The sequence below is a fragment of the Strix uralensis genome, chromosome 13, assembly GCF_047716275.1.
Source record: "Strix uralensis isolate ZFMK-TIS-50842 chromosome 13, bStrUra1, whole genome shotgun sequence".
Lineage (NCBI taxonomy): Eukaryota > Metazoa > Chordata > Aves > Strigiformes > Strigidae > Strix > Strix uralensis.
Genome location: NC_133984.1, coordinates 9,735,825 through 9,749,418, shown reverse-complemented (window position 1 = coordinate 9,749,418; position 13,594 = coordinate 9,735,825). Strand labels below are relative to the sequence as shown.

General features: G+C 44.7%; 1 protein-coding gene across 17 annotated transcripts in view; it reads right to left on the bottom strand.

Moving 5' to 3' along the window:
- The window catches only part of MBNL3 (muscleblind like splicing regulator 3), a 96,816-nt gene that overhangs the window by 14,860 nt on the left and 68,362 nt on the right, over positions 1-13,594 (bottom strand). For all 17 annotated transcript variants that reach the window (XR_012630720.1, XR_012630722.1, XR_012630721.1 and 14 more), the window contains 3 exons: positions 11,101-11,301; positions 9,457-9,693; positions 1,497-1,647 (listed from right to left, as the gene is read on the bottom strand). Coding sequence is in view for 13 of the 17 variants with exons in the window: in XM_074882719.1 (XP_074738820.1) it covers positions 1,497-1,647; positions 9,457-9,693; positions 11,101-11,301 (589 nt within the window). In the remaining 4 variants the exon portion in view is untranslated. The remainder of the gene's footprint in view (positions 1-1,496; positions 1,648-9,456; positions 9,694-11,100; positions 11,302-13,594) is intronic.

Below are 13,594 nucleotides of genomic sequence, written 5' to 3'. Positions count from 1 at the left end.
AAATAGACCTGTTATGCATCAGGCCTGCACGTAATTGCATCGCCATGAGACAGGGCACAACAGCACAGTGAGAGTGCTGAGTAAAAGCTAAATTACAGTGCTCACATCAGAAATGCATGTCCTCATGTCAACTTTGGCAACTGTGACCTCAAGGAAGAGGAGAGTGTAGCCAGCTGGGGGACTTGGCATTCTCAAAGGTGTCAGCGTTTCCTGAAGAAGTATTTCGCTTGGCACCTAACAGAGTTGTGGTAAGGTCAGCTCAGCCCATCCCCTCCAAAGCACTTTGCAGAGCACAAGGTGGGAGGCTCTTGCTCAAGTCCCTCCCTCCATCTCTCCATACAAGACTCCACTTCCCTGTAAGAACATCTTGGCAGCTGCTGAGTTCTGAGTGTCTCCAAGTGCTCTCATTAAGGCCACCCGAGCACAGGGTTTAGGTCCCAGCTCTCTAGATCCATGCTCACACCTGAGACAGTTTGGTCTCAGTACAGGTCTGTCTCTAAAGCTTTTCCCCTGACCCCAAGGAACAGCAAGGCCAAGGTCCAGGTCCACTGTGTGTTCACCTTAAGGGGCCAGCCCAGAGAAACACTTTGTATATTTTTGTAAATATCTGGCAAGTGAATACAGCATTAAACATTAAAAACACTGGGCATTCATTTTCTTATTATGCTCTGCAGGGATAATAATGATACTAAAAAACAAGCTGTCAACTCTGGAATATTCCTAATTCAGCCACTTATAATACTTACTACTCTAAGCAGGTTTTGTTTTTCATTTGGCTGCAGTGAATAGAGGTTAATTGGCTAGTCAGCAGTCACATCTGCCACGTCAATATTTCCAGTCCTATACAAACTGCATCTTTCAATTTTACTCTGAGACCTTAAAGTACAATAAAAGCTAGGAGTTAAATTGCTTTTAAAAAGCTTAGGCTATCATACTGGTCAAAAGACAAGTAAGAGGAAAATATATGCCTTTAAAGAAGATTACGTAATTCGTATTTACTAAAGACAAACTGTTCCCTCTATAAACATCATGGCTGCTGGAGTATGTAGGTCACTGAGATAGAAGACCAGAAAGTCACCTGCAGCTTCAAGTGAGCAGGCATAGAGGTCCACAAGACATTTTAACATGAGTCCACGAGAGTGGTACACAAGAGTCAAAGAATTAATTTGGGATTAACCAGTTGAACCATAAGGAGGAGAAACAGAAAGTATGAATTCAAGAAACATGCAGACATTTTTCTTAGTTCGACCACTTAAAAAAACCCAAAACCAAACAAAAAAGGCTAAGAAGGGATCTTTACAAGTGAAAAGCTCTGAATTGTAGTAGGTGAAGGAAAAAAAAGTCAAATAACAAACGTTAACTTTTCATCCATTTTTAACATGAAACTACACACTGATACTCTTTTGCTAAAGACTCTTACAAATCTGCTCATTAGCTCAACACCTAGGTCATAAAAAAGACAACTATGATGCTGGGGAAAGCAAGGAGACACTTACCTGTAGGGATGAATGCAGGCTGTTGCAACTGCATGTTGGCTAGAGCCTGTTGGTAGTGGAAAACGCTTGGGTTAAAGACTGTGGTGGCACCATTGTTTTTTTCAAGTGCTGGCCTCTTTGGTAAAGGTTGAAGTGCACCAGGCGGCAGGGCCTGTGGATAAGGGAGTCATTAAAGACAAGTGGAGTAAAAAAAGGGGCCCAGATGTAGATCAAGCATGCAATGAGTTATAATAGGGGGTCTTGGCTGCAAATCACCTGCAACTGTATCAACTTAGTGAGACAGGAAAGAGAAGAGCAGCTAAATCACAGTAGAAGTAGTAGGTGAAACCACAACTTCACTAGGTAAGCAGTTAGTAAATGCACCAGGAGAAGGGGCAGAGTCCAGAAGGAGGGGGGATGCTAAGGGAGCCTTTCAGCAGGACTGACTTGGGCACACAGGAAAAAAAAGCATAAGGAGAAGGAAGGGGAGAGGTGATCACCTGGACAGGATACTACAAAGAGCAGTTGCAGGCAACAAGCATTTAAAAAAAAAAACAGGTAAGAGAAATATAGTAGATGACTATTTAAAAACAAGAAGATTAGCATAAGCGACAAATGCCATGGAAAAAAAGGGATGCTTGCCTCTGTTCCAACACCTGCCTACATGTATGTGCACACGTGTGGAAGCGTGCACACTTGCATGCAGCCAACCCATGTGTCCAGGTGGTAAAGCGGTAGCTGTTGCCAATTACACGCACAATGTTACGTTCATAGTAAAATGCGTTTCCACTTGTTAGTAGAGAGGCTGAGCAACATGGTGAAAACCAGGGCTGATTCTCCACCACTCGCACCAGCGGCACAGCTCACCACCAGCATATTTGGACTTGCTCCCAATTTCCAGAAGGCGGCCTCCAACAGTTAAGTACGGCTTGCTTGCTATTAACAGTGGAAAAAGCCATTGACAAAGGTGGTGTTCGAACAAGATCTGGGTGGGCCTTGCTATCAGGCAAATCCCCTCTTTTTGTTCTATCACACCACCAAGCTTCTTCCAGCCTGTCAAACCCGTTTCATGATCAGACTTGGTAAAAAGCATTAACCCAACTCAGGAACTTTTCTCAGTGAGTTACTCATCATTCACCCAAGCATGTCTCAACAGCAAAGTAGTATGTCAGGTTCTTAGGAGACAGGAATGTTTCTAATGATTTACAGCTTTTCATTGTACCCAAGTAGAAACCACATTTTTTTCTCCACATTGTGATAGAAAAGGGTCCTTTTAATTATGCCCTGCAGTCCTTTTGCACGTAACGCTCCCATTGACGTCAATGAGATTTACGCACGTGGAAGTCATGCAGAATCAGGTCATTTCTGCCTAGTTGTTAATCTATATCATGTATCAAAGCAATGGCTGAAAAATAGGGTTATCACTCCATTATTTTTTTTCTAATAGGTAACAGTGAAGGGTAGGTAATGGAGGAGGTTTAGCTAATGAAGGGTTAAGGCTACAAACACACAGTACTTGGAAGTACTTGGAAGAAAGGACACAAGTAAAGAGATTTTAAAGCATTAAGAAGATCAACACACAACAGAACATAAGTGAAAGCTTGCAACAGTTTGTCACCATCTAGAAACAGGTTTCACTTTAAATTTAATTTGCTATAGGAGACTGCTCATCTGAGAAATGTTAAGCAAGATACTTCCAGGCAAAACATTACTCCATCCTATCTCTATTCACATGGTGGCTTTTGGCTGGTTTTAATATTAAAAAAAATTAGAAGAAGAAATTGCATTTGCAAAACTGCCCTCAGACATGCACACATCCTCTGCTAACGCTAGCAGGCATCCAGTGCCAGCATTAGGACTTAAACTTTCCAGATTTCTTCTGGCTAGTACCAAAAGAGCAGTCAAACACAGGACAACATTCTCAGACACAGACACCAAAATCTTTTGCTTAAGGTCTATATTTCAGGATGAGGTCTTTTACGTAAAGATCTAAGAGTTTCCATATCTAGGTAAGCCCTCATTGCTATCTATGTTAAATCTGACTGTATCTACAGCTCATCTATTTTATGATGGCTACATGAATGTTCCTCCAGGCACAGGACAGATCTGCAGCTTGCAGAAACTGAAGTAGCTCCACATACATCAGAGGTGTTTTACAGATCTACAGTGACTGAAGAACTGCTGCTTAAATTCATGCTCTTTACTGTGCCTGATTGCTAAACATTCTTTTTCAGACGCTTCCAAAATCTGCCTCAAAAAAAATTACTAATTATAGTAAAGCAACTGTGCCAGGCACATAATGGACTTTTGACTCCTTGCTTCTTGGCCAAAGACTGCCACGACCCCAAAAACCCCATTATCCCATAATGGCAGTGCCAAAAGCAGAACAGCTGAAGGCTTTGAGACCTCGCCGTGATGTTCTGGCTCTTTACAGGACAATTCCTGAGCCCAGCATTGCAGTCACAGGGAGCATACAAACACCAACAGGCCACAGGGATGTTAATGCACAATGGACTACCCCACTGTCTCTCTAACATCCATTCCTCCTACCTGTTACAGCCCCTTGGGAGCAAAGAAGAGAAAGGAGCTACGGCAGTCCCACTACTGCTCCTTGAACAGCACCTCTGGGAAATGCCTGAACAGCAGGTGAGTGGAGAAGCCCAAATAAATGCAACATTTCCACAGTCTTCTAAAGAAACAAGCACACTGCAGCATCTGCTGTGCAGCCTGAAGGCTAGCTCTGCCATGTGGGCTGTGTGGGCACAGGAGCCAGGAGCCCTTCTTGGTCTGCTTCTGGTTTGACACAGCCTTCTGAGTCACCTCTCCCATCCCAGCAGCTGGGGGAGCATTTGTACAGGAGCATGCCCTGAAGATGTGCTCCTCCTGTTGCCAACCAATCTTATTTTAGATATTAAGGTGCAGGAGGGCCCAGGGGAACAGAAGAATCTGGCTTCACCACTTCTTCAGTCCTTGTCTTGAGGTAAGAGCCCCAAGCCAGGACTACACTCACTGAAAAGTCTATCTACAAATACCTGGGAGAGGTGTCTAAAACTGCACGTAATGAAGTTGGGCCAATACAGCTCCTGCACAGGGATCTGGCAGGGACACATGAGCAAACAACTGTGTCTCATTTGAAACGGGCCAGAATTTTGTCTCGGGACCTGCAGGAATTACAATAACTCATGGGGATACAACATTTCTGTCTTGCACCATGTCTTGGTTCTGAAGGAATCCCCCAGGTGTTCCTACAAAAGGCAACAGGAGACTCCTCACCACGTTTTGACCTTACCGAATTCTGTAGCAAGTGCCTCCCCACTGCAGGACAGGAGCTAGACTAAACCCTTGTAGCAAAGAATTTACTTGGCAAGTTTTCCTCATCCTGCTGCTTGTGATTCCCTCTGGACAAGCTCTGACCATCACAGATGTAGCAGTAGCCTTTAACAGTAACTTTTTCCAACTTTTTTTTTTGTCTGTGTGTTTGTGTGCACACATGGGTATGCAACCTATGCAACATGATCAGACCATCTGCACAGGTGAAAGGGTTAATTCAGGTCAGTATCCATGTGATAGCTCACACTGATCCCAATGAACAATTCCCACTATAAAAATGCCAGGCAGCCTCCCATTTTTGGGCTAGGAAAGCCACATTCCTGCTGGAACATAAGCATCTGAACAAAGAGGTTTGTGCCACTTCTCTGCATGGCGTGGAGAGCAATCTTTCAGCATGACTGACAGATAAAGACGCACTGTGTGCCAAAGTCAAAATTTCCCACGTGCTGGTTAACAACCCTCTCTTGTTATTTTTTGCAAGACAAGAACTGGATTAAATCTTTGCAACAAACAATTTAATTGCAACTCAAAGTTCCCGTCAGATCGCTATCTCCTGGGAGCAGATCACACTTTCATCCCTTTGCACTTAGCAAAGAGGGGCTGGGTCTGCATCTGGCTTGGTGCTTCAGTCCAAGGCATGACAAATACAAAATGATCTGAGAGAGGGCAGAGGCAGCGCCCATTCCCTGGCAGGCAGCAGAGCAATCTGAGTAGTTTCCTCTGAAGATTATACATGCTCTTATCACCACTGTGAATCCTTCTCTGGTGCAGCCTTCCTGAAGGGTTCACAGGAGGTGACATATTCCAACAACACAGTTGCAAACCTTCAGATGTTTCAGATCAGGAAGCCTATTAAAAGTAACTTATCTGATGGGGTTTTGTTCAGTGGAGGAGGTCAGGAGGGTAGGGGAGTTAAAGGGCTTTCCCATTCTCTGCCAGACAGCATCTCCTTGGAGAGGTGGCTCTTGGAGAGGGCAGCAAGGCGCCATGCAGATCACTGCCTGCGCTGGCTTTGGGGCTGCACCTGTGCCAGCCGTGAGCAGTGGGGAGTGAGAGGCTGTTACGCCATTTAGAGCGTAATTCCACGACCGCTGGTGGAAGTTAGTCCCTAGCAAGCCTTCCTACCGCTGCTGCTTAAAACAAGCCTCTTGACTACTTAAAAAAAACCCAAAACAAGTCTCCAGAGGGGAAGAGGATTGGATCAGACTCTGCTTCCTAGCCCTGGGAATGAGGAACACCACCAGCTTGAAGGTTTCAGGGCTCCTCTGAGTCCCTTCTTCCCTTTCCCCCCTATAGCTAGGTGACAGGAGTTGGTTTTTTTAGCACGTATTGTATCCCTCGTTATTTGGGGTGAATGGGAAGGAGTTGTCTTCTGTGGAGCCAGGACTGACAGCAGACTGGGAGAATGGCTTTTGGCTCACTATGAGTATCATGAAAACAGGTAAAACATATTTGAGACTCAGAATATTAATCGAAGGTAGCTTATATGAAGACAGCTTGAAGACAGAAGCCTGGTGAGAAGATCCTGTGCCTGAGACTGAAGGAAAACACACCCAGAGCGAGGCCCCTTTGCTGACACTGTCCCACTGGCGTATGGGGGGAGGAATCAGAGGCAGAGCCAGCTGTAGCAGCAGCCACCTCCCCAGCTTACTGAACACACGACCGAAGTCCTGCACTGCACCTGCTTCAGTTCCCAGCACAAATCTCTGAAGGTGCTGCTTAGCTCTCGCCCTCCTAAATTCGAGTTGTGCCTACTGCACAGAACACCCTTCTGCAGGGCAGTACCAGCATAACACTGCCAGGCAAGGCTGTGCTGTTGGGCGTACCATGAAAAGTTGCTGGATCTGTCCTGCACCACCCAGTCCTCCAGCATACTCAGCACACTGCAGACCTAATGAATTAAATTCTCACTGAAACATTGCGTCTCATGAATCCAAAGCTGCTGCTGTTTGGAAAAACACTTCAAAACCCAGAGCTGACTCCCTCCAAGATTATTCACTGCCTCCAAAACACATCCAGGCTTCCGGAGGCAAAGCTCAGATGGTTAATGAATGGTGTGTGGGGCGCAGGATTGGCATGTCTGAACGCACACTGGAACATTTCTGGCCGGGATGGGCAGTCTCCCCAGGCACTAAACTAACACAACAGACCAAGTGCAGAAGGCTTTCATGCAGACTAAGATGGTTACGTGCAAAGCGAGAAGGTGAAAGGTCCAAGTACCAGGTCAAAGGTTGCCTCGAGCGGTCGCTTCAGTGATCTGACAGCTGGCTGAGTCTTAATTAGCAGGCAGCGAGCACATGATGGCAATGGGCCAGGGAGGGGGGGTCAAGCACAGTAACAAAAACAGCAAGCAGAGGTGTGTCAAGAGAGAGCAACATTTTGGAGAGGCGAAGAGAAAAAATAAAAATAAAAAAGTGAATGCATTATACAATATATTAAAGAGACGAGGCATGCACAATGTGGGGTGGCTGAGTAATTACCTGGCCTAGCGGCTAGTCAGCTATTTTGCCTCGGTAAGTTTTAAAAGTAAAGAAATGTCAAGACGGGAACATGTGCTTTAGAGCATCTTCACTGCGGGAGGCACAGCAGGTCAGGAGCGCTCAGGGATTAGCACCTGCAAGTGGACTTGCACTGGGCTTCAGCCCTAATTCTGCAGCTACAGGCCATGCAGGGTCAGCAGGAGCGCTTGTGGCAAGGGAAGGACCACTGGCAAAGAAGGGAGGTTCAAGCGCATGCTCAAGTGCCATCCTGAACTGGGGACTGAGCCTGACCCAGTTCATCTGACTGTGCTGCACTGAGTTCAGCCAAGCAGGAGCGAGTAAAGCTACTACTTGTGCATGTCAAGTAACTGCAGGATTGGGTCCCTCAGAAATAACTTCTGAATTTAGTTTTGCAGTCATTCCAAATCTATTCTGGAAGGTACACCCATTTGTTTGGCATATGTTTTTTGATCCAAGAAAACTGGGCACCATTCTTCCCTTTATTAAAGTCTTACTCTTCAATAGGTACAGTAAATGCATCAAACCTTGAAAAGTCAATGAATAATATAAGCTGTTTTGGTAGCTGGGGTGATGCAACAAGCAATCAATAAATATTTTAAAGGTTCTAGTTAACAGCATACAAATAAGGTTAATTACATTTTTAAGAGAAGCTAGCAGCATGAATAAAACATGCATTGGCTTTGGTTAAGTAGCAGTGTCCTAGATAATTAGTGAAAAAGTAAAGATCCAATTGTAAAAACCACGAGTTTCATTTCAGAAGATTCTTTTTCTACAGACCTGTGCTGTTGTTTCAACAATAATAAAAATAGTAAGAAATGTAGTCAATTCTGCAGGACAAATAAATACTGCAGTATATATTTGTTCTTCAAATTACATTCCAGGTAATACTGATGCTACAAGGAGGGCAGTTGTTTAATTTCTAGAATTGTCCTGGTTTTGCATTATGTTTCACGATGAATAAAAAGCAACCTCTTCTTCTGTCTTTAAAAAAAAGATATTTAGAAAAATGTTAGTAGTCTTACTTCTAAATAAAGAAGGAGGGAAGAACCTTTTTAATATTATTTTTTAAAAAAATAAAATCACAGAAGAGATGAGGTTGGAAGGGACCTCTGGAGATCATCTAGACCAACACCCTGCTCAAAGCGGTGTCAACTAAAGCAGCTTGGTCAGGACTGTGTCCAGGCAGGTTCTGAGTATCTCCAAGGATGGAGCAACCTGTTGCAGTCCTTGATCACCTTCACTGTAAAGATGTTTCTTTTTATGTTTAAATGAAATTTCCTGAATTTCAATTTGTGCCCATTGCCTCTTGTCCTTTCACTGGGCACCCCAGAAAAGAGTCTGCCTCCACCTTCTTTACACATTATACATATAGGTAAGATCCCTCTGGGCCTCTTCTGCCCTCCCCAAATGAACATCCCAGATCTCTCATCCCTGGAATAAATAGGTGCCATTAAAGGGAATTCAACAGAATGGCAAACATTTACTCCAGCTAGGAATTTTATGTGGAAAGCCTCCTTGACTTGTTGTTAGAACTGTAGGTATTAGAAGTCACAATTCAAATTAAAATGCAGGTGGGAACCATCTCTACCAAGTCCAAAGTATCAGAGGTCTGGAAGTTACCCTTGGTTTGAGTCTTGTCATTTCACTAAGCCTTGGCAAAGGTATCAGGCACAAGTTTGCTAAGCTCAAACAACTGCTACCTTGTCTGCTTTTAAGTCAGTGGAAATTTTGCTACTGACTTCAACAGGCTAGGATCTCCCTACAAAGGATGTATTATGGGATGGGCAGTCTTTGCTTTCATTGTGTACTGAGGAAGCTAAACTGACACCTATGACATAGACATGGAAAGTGTTGGTTCCAAGTGCTGCTGTACTTGCTCATGTCACTTGTTCATATCACATCACGATGTCACGTCAGAAAATCATGGGGTTTGTCACCACGTCCCTAACTGGTGAGATGCATTGTGCCACTCAGGGCTTCATGCTATGGTGAGCACACAGAAGGGATGAAGAGATGGGATTCTTATCGCACATGCTCTCAGCTCTCTAGTCAGCCATTTACAAAGCACTCTACTTTTCCACAAACGACACATATGACACAAATGAAATCTCTTAGCAATGGAAATACAGCTTGAGAAGAGCTCTACTTACCATTGCAGCTGCAGCTGTCTGGTTCACCTGGTGTTGAGCTGCCTTGATTTTGGCTTGCAGGTGTGCAGGGGGATGAAAGTACTTGCATTTCTCCCTAGAGCATCGACCTTTGATGTAATCCATGCAAACTGTAACAGTATTTTCATTTGTGTCTATCATTGCAATATCTATAGGGTGAGCATAGCGGCAATCATTCTCACCACGTGTGCAATTTCCACGCTGAAACTCTCGACAAACCTTAAAAGAAAGTCACATTGTTGAGCAGAACATCAAGTTACTCAGTATTTTCAACACAGAGTATCAGTTCAGTTGGCCACATTAAACCATATGTGTATTCTAAATCCATGCTCATCTTGGGTATCACATATACCAGCAGTCACAGGGGCAACTGGTGCTACTGGAAACTGGTTCAGTGTATGAAAAAAACCACAACGTTAACAAGGCCAATTACCAAGTGCAAGTGAAGTACAGAATTTGTTCAGAATGGAAAGTGACCGCAGGAAGTCAATGTCATTTTGCCAAAACTTTTGGAGCTCAGGATTCCTCCCCTGCCTCTAACGCTTAAATGTTAGTAACTCCTGCCATTTGTGTCTCACCTGGATTATATATTTGTTACAGAGCACACTCTTGGGTAGGACATTTAATTCTAAATGTTGCATGCTGCTGTTATTTGCAGTAAGTACCTTTTCTTAAATATGAAGAGCTGCTTTCACATAAATAGTCTCACCCTGGTGTTACACAACAGTGCATTTGATTACACTGCAACGTGTTTGTAAGGCGTTGCCGAAATTGCTAGCTTTACGAAGATCTTGCAGATCCTCATAAGTTATGACCACTGAAGCATCAAAGGCAGAGAAAAAGGTTTCACAAAATGGATCTGCAAGGTTTCCTTGTCTGAGAAACTGAGAGAGATTGTTGAGGACTATAGCTGGTGGCGTAGATCACGAACCAGTGCACTATCAGACTGAGTGTGGGGAAAGGTGAGACGTCAGTAAGGTGATATAAAGTACATAACATGAAACAATGTGTTTTGAAATTACACCCTTCTCCACCACCTTCCTGTGTTATAATTTACACCTGCAGGAGCCTCTGAATTCAGGTCCTCGGCCCTTATCTCCTGCAGAGCCTCTGCTTAGGGTTTAAAAGACATTTACAACTCCTCCAATACTAAGTCCCAGCATGCCCAGCCAACTCGGGGGGAGGAGATGTCTTTCCAATGCCCCATACTCACCACTCCCAACAGTGTAATGCTTAAAGCTTTCTGTAAAAGCTCAATAAGCCCATCCCTAGACAAGGAAAGTGTCTGTTACTTCCAGAACATCTCCTACTCAACTAGTGAAAGGGCAGACCATCTGCTTGCATTTTTTTAAGTGTGGCAGATCACACACAGAAAACAACAACCCCAGCCCTGCTCTAACACCCACTGAAATCAGAAGAGTGAGTGCTCCCAAATTTCCAGTGACTTCCAAGAATTTGGGATCAGGCCCCACATGAGAGTCTGCTCAAGCAGAGAGCAGCAGCCCTGTGATAGGTAAGCTGCAAGTTAAAATCTGCACTGTGTTGCACCAGGTCATTCTAGCAGAGAGCAACAGCTGTTCATTCTGTTCATTCCCATCAGCAGTATCATATCAGACGTCCAAATACCTCCAGTTTATCCGTACGCATCAGTTTCTGCCCAGCAGAGCCTCCTGGTACTGTAACAGTAGGATTTCCGGAAACCAGGACAGGAGTATTTGGTAAAAGCTCTGCGGGAACCAATCCCATCCCAGGAGAAACATGACTCAGGTAGGGACTAAAAGCCATCGTGGGGCTTGTTGCAAGTGATGGAGTCACAGGAAACGTTGTCTGTGTATAGAAAAAGGAAAACCAAAATATTAGTTAAAAAGCTCTGTCTTGGATTACCCATCAAAGCCTTGCATCACTTCAATCCTTTTAGACAATTTGATTAGCAACATCAAAATGCTGTGCTCTCCAATCTATTCATTTATCGTCATTTACTTGTGATCTATTCACTTCTCCTGACTCACAGATTTGTGACTCATCCTGAACACAAGGCATCTTTATTTGTCAGATCAAAGCATATTGATGATCTTTATAGTTTAATGACACAATTAAGGATTTCATGCCAGCAATTAGGGCAGGCCCAAATTAAACAGACTTCTCATTCCCAAATAAATGTCTCCGTTTCTAAATGTCTACACTGCAATGCTGTACAGAGACCCAAGGTAAACTGCAGCTTCAGGACCCAGAAGCAGGTAACCCCATTAGCCACATGGTTGAATTCACTATCAGCCTGCACTGAGCTCCATGTTATCATGGCTAGTGTGGCTCAGGTAGACAAAAGGGATCATTTAAGAGTCGAGTGAGGCATCTCTGCTACAGTATGCTTGTAAGTCTAACATTCTGCATATCTAGGGTTTGTTTCAGACTGTCAATAGCCTCTGAGCAAAAGCAATTTTGCAGGAGTATCCCAAGCCTATGCTCCATGTGAATGGCAGCAAGAGGACACCAAACTCACTTGTGTCACAACATGCCAGACCTCATGGCTTTGGCAAGAGCAGGTGGGTCACGGGCTTGGAAGAGCCATGGACAGAATGCACCAGATGAGCAGGTGGGCCAGTACAAGGTCCAGGACCCCACCTGGGCTGCTAGGAGCAATGGTCCCATGAGGATTCAGAACAACGGGCCATAAAGATCTTGACTGCTTCAGATCTCTAAATTGTGTTAGGCAGGCCCTCCAAGAGCAGCAGAGCTTCAGTGCTGGTGGCCAGGGCCACTTCCCCAGCCTGAACTGCTCCAGCAGCAATGGCCTGGGAAAGGAGCTGCTGTTCTGCCAGGCAGATGAGATCACACAAAGCTCCTAAGCAGGTGCTCAGTTTAAAGTCTGTGAATAGCCCCTATAGCCAGGGAGTTTGTGAGATTTTTAAAGCACCAGATCCAAGGTGTATTTGGGAATGCAACCAATTCCACCTGATGAAAAATTCCCCCTGCCCACCCCAAAGACCAGAGCCTGTAAGGCAGCACTCCTGCTCCTGCAGCAGGGGCTTGCGCAGCCCCCATGGGAAGCAGTGCAGGACTTGCAACCTTCTTTATTTTCCCTTCTGTCACCTCTCCACTGTGAACTCACAGGTATACGTGATGCCGTCCTCAGTAGCTAAAACCTCTACTTGGCAATAAACGCAAGTGTGCTTACCAAATGGCCTGGGGCATTTTTCTGGCCACACACATCATTCCCTCCTTGCTTTTATTTTGGTACTTCTAGTCCTGTGGGCTTCTAAAAGAAACCACATGTGGATAGTATTTCTCAACAGCATCTTCATCCCAGTACTTTCATACACTCAGAAACACTTTGCTTGTTGCAATCTGGAAGAAGCTAGCCCAGAGTAACACCAGCCAAGATGTCCTAACCTATCTTTAGCTTAATGATGCCTCCTTCCTAAGGTCAGAGTGACAGCAAGCAGCTCCTGAACTGACAGGAAAGGGAGGTCACAGCCAGCATATGTCCTGCTTTCTCCTCCTCAGTGAGGAGGCACAACTTTCTGAATCAGCAGCGCTGGGTGCTTTAAGTGTAGCAGAACCAAATAACCTTCTCTCTGGGAAGGATTTCCAATTTTCCTTCGTTTGAGGCTGAGTCAAGCCCCGCTTCAGCTGATGGGAAACCTTAATCATTAAACCCAGAGATTCTCCAGTCCACAGCCCTTTATTAAATCATTTTCTTCTCTCATTCAGTTCTCTGTGGCTCCCAGACATTTTACACCTTTTGCTGCTAGAAAAGCTCTTTAAGGATCTTCAAATGCTGTGACTCCCTGAACACTTTAGTAAGAAGGCAGCATCCATTAGACTGTTTTCTTTTGTGCCAGCACCAGTAATTACAGTGGCATCTGCTGAACTTCTGTCACCATTCGCACTGTAAATGCTATTTTAAGGAACTCCTCCAGCCTGGCCAGTCTGCACAGCATTATGCTGGGGCCTGACATGTTGTCAGCACTTGTTTTATGTACCCACAGTAGCCCAAACCTTGCAGCACACCTGGCTTGCACAAATCTACCCCATGTTTTTCCAGCACCTAATACAGCAAGAGTCCTGGGTATCCTGACAGAGCAGGTGTGGCAAAGACATTGCTCCAAAATTTCAGAAG